General features: G+C 50.7%; 1 protein-coding gene across 2 annotated transcripts; it reads right to left on the bottom strand.

The window, feature by feature from the left end:
• Positions 1–23: 23 nt before the first annotated feature.
• Positions 24–15,259, bottom strand: LOC119103987 (uncharacterized). Of its 2 annotated transcripts, none has more exons than XM_037227699.1 (2): positions 5,226–15,259; positions 24–5,164 (listed from the first exon to the last, which is right to left on the bottom strand). In XM_037227699.1, the coding sequence occupies exon 1, from the start codon at positions 7,382–7,384 to the stop codon at positions 6,290–6,292; it is 1,095 nt and encodes a 364-aa protein (XP_037083594.1). In that variant the 5' UTR covers positions 7,385–15,259; the 3' UTR covers positions 24–5,164; positions 5,226–6,289. The 2 variants fall into 2 exon arrangements, with proteins under 2 accessions (XP_037083594.1, XP_037083595.1); XM_037227700.1 differs by having other exon boundaries at positions 25–4,798.
• Between the last annotated feature and the right edge of the window lie 3,217 nt (positions 15,260–18,476).

Genomic DNA, 18,476 nt, shown 5'->3' with positions numbered 1-18,476 from the left:
TCAATTTTAAGCAGGTGAATGAATGGGAATTGCCTATAAGAATGTTACAAGAAGGAAAAATAGCATTAGAAGCTCAGAATGGGAACTTCCTATGCAAGTTTGACTTTGCAGAAACCCACCTTTTTATTTTTAAAACATTCAACTCAGAGCTTTTGAATGGACAGATTTCTGGGATACCAGCTCACGCTAAGCAGTGGTTGTTGTGTGAGCTCTGAACCCTGTCATCCGATCGCGCAGTCTCAGGTCAGCGACAGAATTTTGTGGCGAAAGCTTGGCAATCCCTTAAACAACTCGAACATGTACAAGTCAAAATTATAGTGTTGTCCTCTTTGTGCCAACCTAGCCGGTCGACAGAACGTTGACATAACATGCTCGACCTCACGCATAGGCCACCGGTCTGTCTGTCAACAAAATCTGACGGTTTTGCACATGACGCAACATTAATTCTGACGCACCTGAGACCCGACTGATAAAGCTGTGACCTGACAATAGGCCGATTTGTTCGAGACGACTGACACGCAGCTGTGTCCGTGTTGCCCGGATGCTACACTTGGGACGACGTGCGAATACTTGTGTGCCCCAGTCCGACGCGTATGCGAAAAGTGACTCTCAGACCAGAACCTGACGCCTAGATCAGAGCCTGACACTCAGACCAGAACCTAACGCCTAGATCCGAGCCTGACGCCCAGACCAGAACCTGATATCGAGACCGGAACCTGACATACAGACCAGAACCTGACACTCAGAACAGAACCTGACACTCAGGTCAGAGCCCAATACTCCGACCAGAACGTGACTTTTGTGTTAAAATCTCCTGAGGCTGGACCAATATACAAATGGCTTGAGTGTTTCCCTGCCTACATGCAGGAAGTGATGAAAACTCTGCCGTCATGACACCAGACGGATATGCCGTCATGATACCAGACGGACATGTTGCCATGATACCAGACGGATATGTCGTCATGAGACCAGACGGATATGCCCTAGACTCGACTGGAGCCGAGCTCGTGCACTCTGACGCTGACTGATGACTGAAGCCTTACCGCCCTTTGTTTTGGCTGACTTTATCGGGCCGGTTTCTGTGCTGTCCGCCACAGTCTCAATTGTGTTTATCCGCCAAAGCCTCGTTCAGGACACCTGAACGAGACCTTGGCGGACGAAATCACCCCTTAATTTTGCGTGTACGCACATGTGAACTGTGTCAGACGAAACATGACGTGACTGTGTGTGTTGCATTGCTCGTGCGTGGTTCTTGATAAACTTGAAAGCAATATTTCACTGTTTCCAACTCACGTGGAACGCGCCGAACAATGCAGCACCCACCTGATGCCTAGGCTGTGGGGAGAACTGAAGGACAAACGACTGTTGTGGTCCCTGACGAGATACTACGCCCCGACTAGTGCCGACTGCCGGAAACATGTGCTGACAACGATCCGCCCAACGACGTGCCGACTTTTGTTCTTAAGACGTAGGTGTTGTGCTTTACAGTGAGGCGATCACGCGGTGCTCTGTGCTCAGGTGACTTGTACTTCACCATTCCACGAGCATGCGAAACCATTGTTTAGCTCGTGCGTTGGATGCGGCAGAGCAGATTGCCTCGCCTAGTGGACGCGCAGACATTACAAGCCCCTTGCCATTAGGTCATAGTATGTGAGCATATGGAATCAGGTAGCGCGTAGCCACTTTGCCTATGCGCCCATCCATACATGGGCGCGGTTTTCCTGGCAGGCTTGGAAACAGCTTTCAGGGTTGTTCAAATCGTTGGACGGAATAAAGCATGAGTGCCAGTCTGACCGCTCATTGAACGCAAGTGACGAGGTCGACGTGAGACGGCTTCCCGACATCTGACTGAGGTCCCAGGTCAAGTAAGACGACTCCCCGACATCTGACTGAGATCCCAGGTCAATTGAGACGGCTCCCCGACATCTGACTGAGGTCCCAGGTCAAGTGAGACGGCTCTCCGACATCTGATTGAGGTCCCAGGTCAAGTGAGACGGCTCTCCGACATCTGATTGAGGTCCCAGGTCAAGTGAGACGGCTCCCCAACATCCAACTGGGGTCCTGGTGTCAAGTAAGACGACTCCCCGACATCTGACTGAGGTCCCAGGTCAATTGAGACGGCTCCCCGACATCTGACTGAGGTCCCAGGTCAAGTGAGACGGCTCCCCGACAACTGACTGAGGTCCCGGGGTCAAGTGAGACGGCTCCCCGACATCTGACTGAGGTCCTGGTGTCAAGTAAGACGACTCCCCGACATCTGACTAAGGTCCCAGGCCAAGTGAGACGGCTCTCCGACATCTGACTTAGGTCCCAGGTCAAGTGAGACGGCTCCCCGACATCTGATTGAGGTCCCAGGTCAAGTGAGACGGCTCCCCGACATCTGACGAGGTCCCAGGTCAAGTGAGACGGCTCCCCGACATCTGATTGAGGTCCCAGGTCAAGTGAGACGGCTCCCCGACATCCGACTGAGGTCCTGGTGTCAAGTAAGACGACTCCTCGACATCTGACTGAGGTCCCAGGTCAATTGAGACGGCTCCCCGACATCTGACTAAGGTCCCAGGTCAAGTGAGACGGCCCCCCGACATCTGACTTAGGTCCCAGGTCAAGTGAGACGGCTCCCTGACATCTGACTGAGGTCCCAGGTGTAATGAGACGGCTCCATGACCGTGGCTAAGGCACCAGGTCCACTGAAAGAACTGGCCGATATCTCGCCCGGGTAAGTTAGTGTGAGGACTGTCAGATATCCAGCTGGTGTCAGGAATCTGGTATGAGAACTGTTGTGCGCTGGACTGCGAACTCACCTTTAATACTTATCTGCTCTAGTAATGTATCATGAAGATTGTCAGACACCTGACTTACGCTCCGGACCTAGTATGAGGACTGTCAGACACTTGACAAATGCTCTGAACCCAGTATGGGGACTGTCAGAAACCTGACTGACGCTCCGCACGTAATATGAGGACTGTCAGACACCTGACCGACGCTCTGGACCTGATGATGACTTTCAGACACCTTACTAACGCCCTGGACCCAGTATGAGGACGGTCAGATATCTGAATGACACCCCGGACCTAGTATGAGGACGGTCAGATACCTGAATGACGCCCCGAACCTAGTATGTAACTATCAGACACTTGAATCATGTCGCGGGCCTAGTATGATAGCTGTCAGACGCCTGAATCGTGTCCCGGACCTAGGATGATAGCTGTCAGAAACCTGACTGACGCTCCGGACGTAATATGCGGACTGTCAGACACCTGAGTAACGCCCTGGACCTAGTATGGGGATTCCAGACACTTGACTGGCACTCTGGACCTACTACGAAAGCTGTCAGACACCTGAACTACGCCTCGGACCTAATATGAGGACTGGCAGACATCGGAATTTCGCCCCGGACCTAGTATGAACACTGACAAACGTCTGAACTACGCTCCGGACCTAGTATGAGGACCGACAGATATCTGAATTGCGTCCCGGACCTAGTATGAGGACTGACAGACATCTGAATTTCGCCCTGGACCTGCTACGAGGACTATTAGATGAGGACAGATAGAGGACTGTGCCTGACCTGACATTGACCTGACCAGATGCCTGACCATGACATTTGACACCTGACGTAGGTTTGGGATCTGCTGACTACTGAACATCTGTCTCAGACCCCGGGTGTAATGTGGGCGCTGCCCGACACTTGAATGATACGGTGTCAAGTATGCCGGGCACCTGACTGGTGACCTTTGTAGTCTGATGTAGCCGGACATAACCAATGACCGTCCTGTTTCACATAAAGAGCCAGCGACAACGACTGAGGTAAATCATTGGAGCGGGTCTCTCAACATGCGATGGGCACACAGTTTGACCTAACTAGTGACGCGAGCATAAACGGGAGCATTGGCTTCATCTAACCAGCTAGTGACACTTGACATGTATGAGTTGACCTGTACAGTAATTGATGCTGGTTGGCGTAATGTCACCGTACTGAATTAGGAATAGTCAACTGGTATGGTTTGTGCTGACCAACAACGACCCCGCAAGTTTTGGTTTTGACGTTAATGACTAGTGACAAGCGACATGTACGGCGTAATATAAGCAGGTAGTGGCACTTGACTAGTTACTTTAGCCTCACGAACAGGTGTCTCTGAATTGTCGTGATTCGACCTAGCCATCTTGTGCCGCCGTGGTCACAATGAGTGCTTGGCACGGGCGCATTTACTGCTCGACCTAACTGACTGATGAAACTCGACTTGGATCGTTCTACATCACCACCTTGTGGCACTTGACTGTGGTATATTCACACGACCAGCTAGTTACCCTTGTCTAGTATTTTCACATGGTCGACTGTCGATAAGTGACGCTTGCCTGGTGTAGCTTTGCCTTACCGTCCTACGACGATGGTCGACTGTCGATTAATGACACTTGACTGGTGTAGCTTTACCTCACCGTCCCACGACGATGGCCGACTGTTGATTAGTGACACTTGACTGGTGTAGTCTTACCTGACCGTCCCACGACGATGGTCGACTGTCGATTAGTGACATTTGACTGGGGTAGCTTTACCTCACCGTCCCACGACGATGGTCGACTGTCGATTAGTGACACATGACCGGTGTAGTCTTACCTGACCGTCCCACGACGGTGGTCGACTGTTGACTAGTGACACATGACCGGTGTAGTCTTACCTGACCGTCCCACGACGATGGTCGACTGTCGATTAATGACACATGACCGGTGTAGTCTTACCTGACCGTCCCACGACGATGGTCGACTGTTGATTAGTGACACATGACCGGTGTAGTCTTACCTGACCGTCCCACGACGGTGGTCGACTGTCGATTAATGACACATGACCGGTGTAGTATTACCTGACCGCCCCACGACGATGGTCGACTGTCGATTAATGACACACGACCGGTGTAGTCTTACCTGACCGTCCCACGACGATGGTCGACTGTCGATTAATGACACTTGACTGGTGTAGTCTTACCTGACCGTCCCACGACGATGGTCGACTGTCGATTAATGACACATGACCGGTGAAGTCTTACCTGACAGTCCCACGACGGTGGTCGACTGTTGATTAATGACACATGACCGGTGTAGTCTTACCTGACCATCCCACGACGATGGTCGACTGTCGATTAATGACACATGACCGGTGTAGTCTTACCTGACCGTCCCACGACGATGGTCGACTGTTGATTAGTGACACATGACCGGTGTAGTCTTACCTGACCGCCCCACGATGCTTGACGGGTGCAGCTTGATTTGAACGGACATTCGACGGGTGTAGTTCAAGCTCGCTAAATCCTGACATTTGACTGATGTAGTTTTCGCTTTGGAGCTAGTGAAGCTTAATTGGTATGGTTTGATTTGACAAATTAGTAGCGATCGACTGTCGTATTTGAGACTGATCGACTAGTGACGCTGCCCTCCACGGATCCAGTTTGAGTTCATCGGCTCATGACGCTTTACTAGTGTATTTTGATCTGGCTGATTAGTGATACTCGACTGATAATGCTGATCAAATCAGCAAGATACAGGGACAGTGTGATTTCATTCGATCAGCTGGCGACATTCGACGAATCAGTGTGATCTGACCAACAGGGTCATTGAGCTTGCATGCTGTGATCACATCCATTGTTGACACTGCCCCGATGTATTTTAATCTGACCAACGAGTGAGACCGGACTGATGTTTGACCTGGCCAACACTGACAATCGGCGGCCGCAGTGCTGACCCGCCCGGCCGCTGACACGCGACTAGGAAGTTCGGTGTCATCAACTGGCAACACACGTCTGGCATAGCGTGACTTGACCAACTATGTCGAGACAACCGACTGGTATGATCGTACCAGCTAACGACGTTCGACCGGTTATATTTGATCTGACTAACATGTTTGACGCATAGCGTGTTCAGACCAACCGGAGACTCGAGTCTCCAGTTTTGGTTTTTATGACCATTTGGTAGCGCTTCCGATGTAGTTTGTTGCAACTGACTGGACATGGGCAGCATAATTACCAGTGGCGGACAATCTGGACCAACTGGTGACGTCCGACCAGCATATGTTGATCTGACCATCTAGCAACGTCTGACTGATGCACAGTTTGTTGCGACCAACTGGACATGGACAGCGCAATTTGACTGGACCAACTCGTAACGTCCGACGGGCATATGTTGATCTGACCAACCAGTAACACCTGACTGATGCACAGTTTGTTGTGACCAACTGGACATGGACAGTGCAATTTGACTGGACCAACTGGTGACGTCCGACAAGCATACGTTGATCTGATCAACCAGTAACGTCTGACTGATGCACAGTTTGTAGCAACCTAATGGACGTGGACAGTGTAATGACTGGTGACGGGCCAACTGGACCAACTCGTAACGTCCGACCGGCATATGTTGATCTGACAAACCAGTAACACTTGACTGATGCACAGTTTGTTGCGACCAAGTGGACACGGACAGTGTAATTTGACTGGACCAACTGGTGACGTCCGACCAGCATATCTTGATCTGACCAACCAGTAACGTCTGAATGATGCACAGTTTGTTGCGACCATGGACCCGGACATGGACAGTGCAATTTGACTAGACCAACTGTTGACGTCCGACCAGAATATGTTGACCTGACAAACAAGTAACGTCTGACTGACGCACAGCTTGTAGCAACAGACTGGACGTGGACGGTGTAATGACTGGTGACGGGCCAACTGGACCAACTCGTAACGTCCGACCGGCAGATGTTGATCTGACCAAACAGTAACACCTGACTGATGCACAGTTCGTTGCGACCAACTGGACATGGACAGTGTAATTTGACTGGACCAACTGGTGACATCCGACCAGCATATCTTGATCTGACCAACCAGTAACGTCTGAATGATGCACAGTTTGTTGCGACCATGGACCCGGACATGGACAGTGCAATTTGGCTAGACCAACTGGTGACGTCCAACCAGCACATGTTGATCTGACCAACCAGTAACGTCTGACTGATGCACAGTTTGTAGCAACCGACTGGACGTGGACAGTGTAATGAGTGGTGACGGACCAACTGGACCAACTCGTAACGTCCTACCGCATATGTTGATCTGATGAACCAGTAGCACCTGAATGATGTACAGTTTGTTGTGACAATGGACCTGGACATGGACAGTGCAATTTGACTGGACCAACTGGTGACGTCCGACCAACATATCTTGATCTGACCGACCAGTAACGTCTGACTGATGCACAGTTTGTAGCAACCGACTGGACGTGGACAGTGTAATGACTGGAGGTGGACCAACTGGACCATCTCGTAACGTCCGACCGGCATATGTTGATCTGATGAACTAGTTACACTTGACTGGTGCACAGTTTGTTGCGACCAATTGGACATGCATAGCACAATTTGACTGGACCAACTGGTGACGTCTGACCAGCATATGTTGATCTGACCAACCAGTAACGTCTGACTGGTGCACAGTTTATAGCAACCGACTGGACATGGACGGTGTAACGACTAACGACAGACCAACTGCTGCCGTTCGACTATCATACGCTAATCTTATGAAGTAGTAGCACCTGACTGATGCAGTTTGTTGTGACTGACTGGACGTGGACAGTGTAATGACTGGTGACGGACCAACTGGACCAGCTGGACCAACTGGTGACGTACTACCAGCGTATGTTGATCTGATGAACTAGTTACACTTGACTGATGCACAGTTTGCTGCAACCGACTGGACATGGACAGTGTAATGACTAGTGACGGACCAACTGGTGGCATTCCACCATCATATGCTGATCTGATAAAGTAGCAACACCTGACTTGTGCACAGCTTTTTGTGACCGATGGGACATGGACAGTGTAATGACTGGTGGTGGACCAGCTGGACGAACTGGCGAAGTCCGATCAGCGTATGTTGATCTGATCAACCAGTAACGTCTGACTGATGCACAGTTTGCTGCGACAGACTGGACGTGGAAAGTGTAATAACTAGTAATGTGTCAACTGTACCAACTGGTGGCGTTTGACCAGCATAGATTGATCTGATCAGCTAGTGGCACTTGACTGACGTACAGTTTGTTGCGACCGACTGGATGCGGACGGTGTAATTTCGCTGGACCAATTGGTAAGGTTCGACCAGGCCAAATTGATTTGATCAACTCGTAACGCCAGAATCATGTTCAGGTTGTTTCAAGTAGACATACATGGTGTGGACGAACTCGGCGACTAGCTGTTGACTTTCTTTAGATGTAGCGTGATCAGCCTGATGTTGGTGACTTCACAATGCTTGACTTGTGCAGTTTGACATGGCCGACTGATTTATGACTGGTAGAGTTTGATCAGACGAAGAAATGACATATACTATATAACTTGACGCCACCAACTAATGCCGTTCGATTGATATGATTCGACCAGACCAACTAGTAACAGTCGACTGGGTAATTGGTGTCGACCACCTAGCGACATTTGACTGGTCTCAACAGTTTGACCCGACTGCCTAATGGCTCACGATCGGTGTGGTCTTGCAATGACGTGCTCTTGACTTATGGAACTTGACTGCTACCTGCCACCGAAATGGTCATTGATATGAGAGACTGCATAATACGGTTGGAATTTCGTTGATTCTGATAATGGCATCGGACTAACTTATTTGAACTAGTGAACAGCGCCATTTAATGGGGGCATGCCTGTTAAGATAATCTGGAAGTGTGATTTGACCTTCTAAGTTTGAGCTGACCTTTTAGCCACGCTTGAGCGTACTGGTTAAACCTGGGATTCAAGTGACAGCCTGACCTTGCCAGTTTCACACGATCTGCATGTGACGAATGACTGTCCGAGTTTGACCTGATGTGCCAACGCTGACGAGGTTTGATTGGCATTGTTTGGCTATCGCCCGTTGATATTTAACTACGTTGGCGTGAGCTGACCAGACAATGGCATTTGATAGGTGATCAGCTCAGCCGAAACTGACAAGGCAGTGACAACAGACGTGCTTGACATGTCACCTGGCCGGTCTGGTGACAGCAGACGTGCTTGACATATGGTGTGGCCGGCCCAGTGACAACGGACGTGCCTGACACATCACCCGGCCGGCCCAGTGACAACAGACGAGCTTGACATACGATGTGACCGGCTCAGTGACAGTTGACTGATTAAAGATGACCTGGGAGGCCGCTAGTGACGCTCGACTGATATATGTTGACCTCGCCGCACAGGGAGGCAACAACGTTTCAGTTTGACGGTATCTTTCCGTCTGTGTTTCCTGACATAATGTAGTGTGACTGTCAGCTGTGTCTTTATCGGCTTAGTTGGGCCTAGCCTGAACTTTCACGGGCATGTGGCTGGCAGAACTTGACCTGCCCTGGTAGCGGCAAATGATTGGTACGCGTAAGTCGCACTCGCTTTTGGCACTGACGATCGGCTAGTGATACTGCGCTGGTGTTGCTGGACCCGACCAGCTGCTGACAATCGCTTGAAAACGAACAGTGCAACCTTCTAGTGATACCAGATCAGACCCGCTAGACTAGACTGGGTTACTTTAGCCGCGCCAGACGGTCCTAGCCGGTGTTTTGTGACATTTACCAAGCGCCATGTAGGCAACCCCGCCGTACGCTGGACATCCTGTGACCGGACTAAAGCTTTGCCATTCGTTCGTTACTATAGTGACGTTTGACTTAACAGCACGTGGTCTAAGGGGCTCACGCCTTGTGATGTGCACTATTCCTTCACACAAACAGCGGGTTGACGTCTCATTGACTCTTCTGGTGGACCAGAGACCAAGTAGTGACGCGGCGTCATTGGTCTTTGACTGGACAGTGGCACAGCGCCATTGTCCATTGATTGGACATTGACAAAGCGCCATTGGCTATTGACTGGACGTAGACGCAATGTCAATGACCCTTGACTGGACAGCGGCACAGCGCCATTGGCCATTGACTGAATATTGACGCAGCGCCATTGGCCCGTGACTAGACAGTGATGTGAAGCTATCGGAGCTTGACTGCAGAGTGACGCAGTGCCATTGGCCCTTGACTGGACAGTGACGCAGTGCCATTGGCCCTTGACTGGACGGTGATGCGGCTTCATTGACCCTTGACTGGACAGTGACGTAGCGCCATTGGCCTTTGACCAGACAGTGATGTAAGCCATTGTCCGGTGACTGGACAGTGACACAGCGCCATCCGCCTTTGATTGGACAGTGACGTGAAGCTATTGACTAACTGATCCTACGATGACGTGACGACATTAAGTATCGGACCCAACGTTGACATGCAGCCATTCGACATTTGACAGTGTAGTGTCGAGGCGTCGTCGGCTCGTTGATCACTGTGACATAAGCCTGTTGCCATTTGACCGGGCGATGCCCTCACATTGGCCCTGTCACCAGACGGCGACGTGACGACACTGGCTATTGGACCGAAGTGTAACGCGACACCGTTAGGCATTTGCCCTGACGGCCTTGTGTCACTGACTCTTTGATCAGACTGCAACGTGACGCCATTGACTCTTTGACAAGGACAGTGGTGTGATAACGTCGCCCTTTGACAGGACATTTACGTGACCACCGTGGCCTTTACCAGGACCGTGGCATGCCAACATTGACCCTTTGTGCACACAGCGACGTGACGATATCGGCCCCTTATCCGTACCGTGACGTGACCGACGTCTGTACTCAGACAGTGACGTGACGACATCGGTCCTTTATCCGTACCGTGACGTGACTGACCTCTGTACTCAGACAGCAACGTGACGATATCGGCCCCTTATTCGTCCTGTGATGTGATTGACGTCTGTAATCCGACAGTGACGCGACGTCATCGGCCCCTTATCCGTACCGTGACGTGACTGACCTCTGTACTCGGACAATGACGTGACGACATCGGCCCTTTATCTGTACCGTGACGTGACTGACCTCTGTACTCGGACAGTGACGTGACGACATCGGCCCTTTATCTGTACCGTGACGTGACTGACCTCTGTACTCAGACAGCAACGTGGCGATATCGGCCCCTTATCCGTACCGTGACGTGACTAACCTCTGTACTCAGTTAGTGACGTGACGACATCGACCCTTTATCCGTACCGTGACGTGACTGACCTCTGTACTCAGACAGTGACGTGACGACATCGGCCCTTTATCTGTACCGTGATGTGACTGACCTCTGTACTCAGGCAGCAACGTGACGATATCGGCCCCTTATTCGTCCTGTGATGTGATTGACGTCTGTAATCCGACAGTGACGCGACGTCATCGGCCCCTTATCCGTACCGTGACGTGACTGACCTCTGTACTCGGACAATGACGTGACGACATCGGCCCTTTATCTGTACCGTGACGTGACTGACCTCTGTACTCGGACAGTGACGGGACGACATCGGCCCTTTATCTGTACCGTGACGTGACTGACCTCTGTACTCAGACAGCAACGTGGCGATATCGGCCCCTTATCCGTACCGTGACGTGACTAGCCTCTGTGCTCAGTTAGTGACGTGACGACATCGACCCTTTATCCGTACCGTGACGTGACTGACCTCTGTACTCAGACAGTGACGTGGCGATATCGGCCCCTTATCCGCACAGTGACGTGACTGACCTCTATACTCAGGCAGTGACGTGACGACATCAGCCCTTTATCCGTACAGTGACGTGATTCGCTTCTGTACTCAAACAGTGACGTGACGATATCGGCCCCTTATCCGTACAGTGACAGGACTGACCTCTGTAATTAGACGATGTTTTCAGACGTCGGCCCCTTATTCGCGCTGTGGTGAGTTACCTTTGTAATCAGACGGCGACGGGACGCCTTCGCCATTTGGCCTTCCGATAATGTAACGTCATTGGTCCACATGCTTAAGCGATCCCGTTGATTATCTGACCAGTGGATGGTGCGACGACATCGGCTCTTTGACCACGTCATTTGACGCCATCGGTCGTTTGACCGGACGGAAATGTGACCACATTGGCCATTTAACTCGAGGGAGACGCGACACCATTGGTTATTTGACCGGACAGAGAGGTGACAGCATTGGTGATACAACTTGGGATGATTGGGGTGACATCATTGGTGATACAACTACCGCTCGGTCAAACACTACCGGTCATTTGACCGGACGGAAAGTGACACTATTAGTCATTTGACCAGGCGGAGACCTGACACCATGGGTCATTTGACAGGACAAAGACGTGACCCCCCATTGGTCATTTGACCGGACAAAGACGTAGCCCCTCATTAATCATATGGCCGGACGGAGGCGCGACGCCATTAGTCATATGTCGGACGGAGGCGGGACGTCATTTGTCATTTCGCTGGACGGAGATGTGACACCATTTGTCATTTAGACGGACGGAGACGTGACGCCATTGGTCATGTGACCGGACGGAGGCGTGACACCATTGGTCATGTGGCCGGACGGAGACGTGACGCCATTGGTTATTTGACCAAATGGAGACGTGGCGTAATTTGCCATTTCACTGGACAGAGACGTGACGCGTTGGTCATGAGACCGCATGGGGACGTGACGCCACTGGTCATTTAGATGGAGGGAGACGCGACGCCATTGGCCACTTAGACGGACGAATATGTACCACCAATAGCCCGAGTGGCGACGAAATGACAATGGCTTTTTGATCAGACGGCAACGTAGCGGGATAGCGGACGATGATGGCGCTCGTGGCTTGTCTTCTTTGTTCTTGGCCTGTTTTCTTAGGTTGTTTGCTGTGACTTAGGTAGCTTTAAGTAAAGCTTGATCAGACCAGCCTGTCTCACGGTCAGCTAAAAGTCCGTAACCAATATTTGTCTGGCCTGTGGTCGGTTTGCAAATGCACGACTTTTCTGACCCCACTTGGCATTGTTTTATCTGACGTGTTTGACAAGGTTTTGTGACATACTTGGTCTGATAACGCTGCCACGACTGGTGACTTCTGCCGACGTATCAAGCCGTTGACGTTATTTAACACTGGACGGACACGCGCCCACGTGGCTGCTGATCACGTAACACGAACGACAGCGGACTTGAGACGGACTTACCCAAGTCGTCAATGCCTGTTGACATTGCAGACCTCACTTTTCTGACCCCACGTGGCTGCCGATCACGTAACACGAACGACAGCGGACTTGAGACGGACTTACCTAAATCGTCAACGCCTGTTGGCATTGCAGACCTCACTTTCCTGACCCCACGCGGCTGCCGATCACGTAACACGAACGACAGCGGACTAGAGACGGACTTACCTACATTGCCAGCGCCTGTTGGCATTGCAGACCTCCGACCGCTAACCTGCCTGGTAACACGAATGTGCGTGACATGCATTACCGATCTTACGTAGACAATGCTGGGCGGGGTAATCACGCAGCTGAAGACCTAGTTCCCCGTAAGTAGGTAACTACATGCTCCGTCAGATAACAGTTAAATGCTGGACTGAGCGAGAAGGCTTAACATTTAGTGTTCCCAAACGTAACGCCAAGAAAGCTTGGCATCTGATATTCCGATATTCCAGAGGTTTTTTGCTGGCAAAGATGGGGTTCATTAAAAGTGTTAAGGCGCTCAAATGCTAGAGAGCCTTGTTGCTAGCAGAATCACGCGCGTGTCATTATCCAGGGAAGCCCGCAAGTTGATGGCTGCGTAAAGCGCTCAAATATTAAATTCGGTGTCTCCAAACCCTTGCAAACGGCAGATATCTTCGTTCACGCATGATAGGATACCGCAAGAAAAAAGACTCGTAGTGAAGGGAACGGTGGTCCCGCAGTTGTTCTCTTGGTCACGGTATTTATGTGTGTTATGCAGCCGTAACACTGCCGGCCACGCTTGTTATTTATTGCGCGGACATTTGAACGCTGTTATGTGTGCTTGTTATGCAGCCGCCCCGTGACAGTGCTTGTTTGAGATTGGGACAGCTGCTGCATGTTATAAAGGGGAGTTTTTTTTCTGAAAAGAGCAGTGGACATGGCCCAACGTCACTGTCAGCTGCACGTCAGAAACACCGGCTAGTTCGTAGGCGTGTGCCGGTGCAGCTACTACTTGTAGACGGATATGTCGCCGCAGACAATGCTCACACGATAATCTTTGGTGGCTGCTGAACACATCTTGTTCTGCGTAGGCCGCTTTGGTAGATAAATCATCCTCGTTTTTACTTGTCATGTAGTTGACTTCATCTTGTTACGCAGTTAGTTTTTGTTACTTAGTTGGTAAGCAATTTTGTTGGCTAGTTGGTAATATTTTTGTTGACTTGTGTCTTAGAACCTTTTGCCAACTAGTCCGTTGGCAACTTTTGACCAGTAGTGGTAAGGACCGAGTAAGTTACTTCTCCTGACTTGTCTACAGTTAACAGCTGACGGATTGTTACGCACGGGATTTCTACAGACTTGTAGCGCAGGTAGCTCTCTTGCCAGCGGTGCTTATGGACTAACGTTACGGCTGATGGTCCTCTCGTTATTTAGTATGATGCGTGATAGGACGTCGAGGCGTTTAGGATTCGTCGTGACGTAACTTACTATCTGACCGTTAGTTTTGCCCATGTCTGTTGTGAACCACGCACTAGGCAGACAACCGCTTACCATGGCGAGTGGACGATGGGCAATGGACTGATCCACTTACCTTGTGACGGATCGATGTGTTACACATAGTGAAGAGACCATGCGACGTGACTGTGGTGGTGACGACTGCGGCAGCTGACTGACTTTGTGTCACGACTATCCAATGTAATACCCAATGCGATGTGATTTTCGGCTGGAGCTGAGGCACGTCAGTTGATATTACCAAACATGCCCCTTTGTCTATTCAGCTATGGACTACCAAAGAAATCATCAGACAGTGATAATTACATGCAGCTGCTTCGTGATCCCATTCTCATCTTTCTTCCAAGCGCACCAACGCCTACGCTGCGTTTCAATCGGTTGGTGAAAACTGTCAGGGACATGATGGGAATTTATGAGCAATTTTCCAATGCGACGAAATCTTTGGACTGGTTGCTGACTCGTTTGTTGATGCCTTCTGTACACGTATGTAAATGTGAGAATGTGAGCTCTGTCGGGGAACGGACAGTTTCAGCTCCGCGTTCTCAGTATAGTGCTACGACTTCACTGACTGTCAAACCACTGGCCAGCATCTGTTAGAATGTACGCCGCTGGGCTGACCCGCAACAACAATACTCACCCTGTGGGGCCCACTAATCTGCCGCCTGTAACACTCACCCCGTAGTTGTGAAATACACGGACCGTCGTTACAGCTCGGTGTGACTGCCTGACATGAGACGTGCGGACACAGCCTGCTGGTCCCACAGATAAGACCCGACAGACACGGACAGCTGGCCCGACAGACACGGTCTGCTGGTTCGACAGGCACGGCTTGCCGGCCCGACAGACACAGTTTACTGGCTCGACAGACACGGTTCGCTGGCCCGACGAGCACGATCAGCTGGTCCGACAGACGACGAGGGCGTATCAACAGCCGATGGACGAGTCCGACAGCGCATGGCCAGGGGGCGTATGACGACGAACGCACAGACTGTACCGTGCCGACGCCCACCAACAGGCCACCCAACTGCCGACCGACCAACCAGCTAACGGCGTCGTCGCCCAAACAGACACCAGGCATCGGAATCGTTGACAAATCAACTGACAGACAGACGGTCTCGACTCTAGCTGTCGTGCAGGAGTGCCAATTTATATAATGTTGTGAGGGAGCTGCCTTCTCCGCATATGTTGATCCCCCACCTATTTCCGATGTCGATCCCGGTTTGATCCACCTATAGTCTGTTTCTGGAATGTTGCAAAGATCGATGGAAATGTTGAATATTGCACGAATCACACCTTCCCTGGGCTAACTGATGCCCATGACTCCCATGCTGCTCAAAGAAAGGAAAAATTATATAGGTGGCATAACGTTATGACACATTGTTGCTCGTCAAAATCAAGTGGCCTACCAGTTCAGACACAGACGTTCGAATAGGGCTTACGTTGTTGGGCCTCCGTCTCGACCACCGCAGTCATTTCACAAATTGCCACCTCTTGTCATTTGTCGTTGGGCTGCAAAAAAGTCAGCAACTGGTATTAATATCTGCAAAGCAAAACATATATACTAATGGACAAACGCAGGGCTGGACAGACAGACGAAAGTGTTGCAAAGGGTGGCAGACTTTGACAGACATAAATACGGGCATATATGGCCTGTTGCATAACCTCCAGATATGCGGACGGCCTCTGAGCCAACTGCCTATCATCTGGCGAACCACGGACTGCAGACGTGCCAAATAACAGGCCATTGACCAAAAGTACGCCAACCCTGACTGATCCTGGACCACGTATTGCCAAATGACTGACACCAAAACAAAACGCTGCAGTTGACGTACCCAGGACTAACAAGCAAATCACTTAGCGATAGAGAACTTTACGCGTTGAGTAAACCCACGGCCACCCATATCAAGTCAGTAACGGGTTGGGTTTGATGCATATTTTGGGAACATTACGGACATGGGTGCGGGTAACAAGTTTACTAAATATCTGTTAGGTACCCCAGGAGATGATGCCCAATGTTACCACCTTTTCAATTTAGTCTAGACATTTTGATTAGAGGCATTTCTGAAATGAAATCTCACGCCAAGCAGTGTTTTTTTGTGAACACTAATCTCACCATCCGATGGTGAAACCCCAGTTCCACGGCAGTAACCTGCGGCGGAAGTTCAAAGTACTGCAACGCTCGGCACAGTAAGCTCCGCCCGCTGACCTCACGTGACCTTTAAGCGCGGCCGCTGCCACCTAGCGCGGACCCTCCCAGCCTGGGCCAAACAGCCAGCAGCGAGCCGACTGGAACCCACCCTCCCCGCCACGGCTAGTGCGGGAGGCAGGCGCTTGAACCGATTGAGCTACGGGGGCAGACTGCTTGCATTTATTTAAGCCATCATTGGGTTAATGTCCCTGTACATTACTTCGGCGATTATCAGTAAACAATAGTAAATTTGAGTGTAAGCTGGCAAATGAGTGTGTAGGGGATGGGTACAGCTGTTTTAAAATGGGTAGCGAGTGAGTATAGGCACAGCCTCAGGGGCAGCAAGTGGGATTGGGCACAGAAAATCTTACCAGTGAGACCCGGGGCCGTGGCGCCTGGGATCTCACGCACTGACGTCAAAGACTACACAAAGTGCTGGTCCCTGGACCAAACGTCGAACAAACGAAGACCCTGACAAAAGGCGCATCAACAAATTGACACGGGACCAAAAGTTCATCAACCCAGACCCGAGCAGATCTCATGGACAAAAAAGCATAAAAAATCAACAGTGGACCAAAATCTTACATTTAAGACCACCTTGACTATGACCAACTATCCTTGACCAAACCCGTCAGCTGCCAGACTATGAATTAAAAGCACACTATCCGACGGACGCTAGACTGCAGCCCACAGACTGACAGACTGCCGGCCACAACCGCGCGAAAAGGCAGACCCCATAGGCCAAAACACCACCAAATCACGGACCCCTTACCAAAAACAACGGCTGACGTGACCTGGACCAGACGCACGGTGACTGATAAGACGCCGGACCAAAACCACATGAACTGACATGTTCTGGACTAAAAACATTTTCATGTGATTCATGATGGCAGATGGACCTAACTGACAGACCCTGGGCTATGAATACACTAAATGTCGGAATCAGAACCAGGTATTGACTTACCTACAAGCACCGGACAACAACAAAAAAGAAACTGACGATGCCCAGACCAAAAATGTACCAAACGAACCGTCTTGAATAATATCCTAAGAATATGCTCACTGTGTAAAGGACCCTACATCAAAACCTTACCAACTGACGGCCCCTGGACCAAAACTGTACCAGCTGATGAACCCGAGGCAAAAAGACACGAACTAAGACTCTGGACATATTCACAAGACCCGACGGACACCGGGCCAAAAAGACCAGAGCTGACCGACGCTGACTGACAAGCTTGCTTATAATGGAATTTGACCAGAAAATCATTAAGGTCGTCAGATACCGAAAAAATCCCAGCTGACAGACGACAGGCCAAAAGCACAGAAGTTGACACACCCTGGCCCAAACTGGCGCACCATGGCCCAAACTGGTGCATCCTGGCCCAAACTGATGTACCATGGCCCGAACTGATGTATCCGGGTCTAAACTGACGCACCCTGACCCAAAATGCCACGAACTGACGCCTCCAAAAGCCCGTGAATTGGCGGATGTTAGACCAAATCCACGAACACGACTGACGTCACTGGGGTTGCGGTAAGCCGAACTGTAACCGGGGCAAACAAGCAGTCAGGCTTCACTGCACGGACTGATCATGCATGTCCTTAAGATGGCATCTTCGGTCCAGTTACACGTAAATTTACCACCAGTGCACCGGTGTACAGCATACAAACTCCAGGCCACATACAAATAAAACCAAAGAACTAGAGAATGCCGCTCTATACAGTTGTATCTAAAATCGTGGGCGTATAGGCAATATGCGGGTCTACCCAAATAGGG

The sequence above is a fragment of the Pollicipes pollicipes genome, unplaced genomic scaffold (assembly GCF_011947565.3).
Source record: "Pollicipes pollicipes isolate AB1234 unplaced genomic scaffold, Ppol_2.1 Scaffold_5724;HRSCAF=6776_pilon_pilon_pilon, whole genome shotgun sequence".
NCBI classification, from domain to species: Eukaryota; Metazoa; Arthropoda; class Thecostraca; order Pollicipedomorpha; family Pollicipedidae; genus Pollicipes; species Pollicipes pollicipes.
The sequence above is the reverse complement of the archived record's forward strand: the minus strand, read 5'-3'. Positions and strand labels throughout refer to the sequence as shown.

Coding starts and splice junctions, on each gene's coding strand:
- LOC119103987 (XM_037227699.1), bottom strand. CDS start 7,384: ATGTCCAATTGGTCGCAACAAACTGTGCACCAGTCAAGTGTAACTAGT.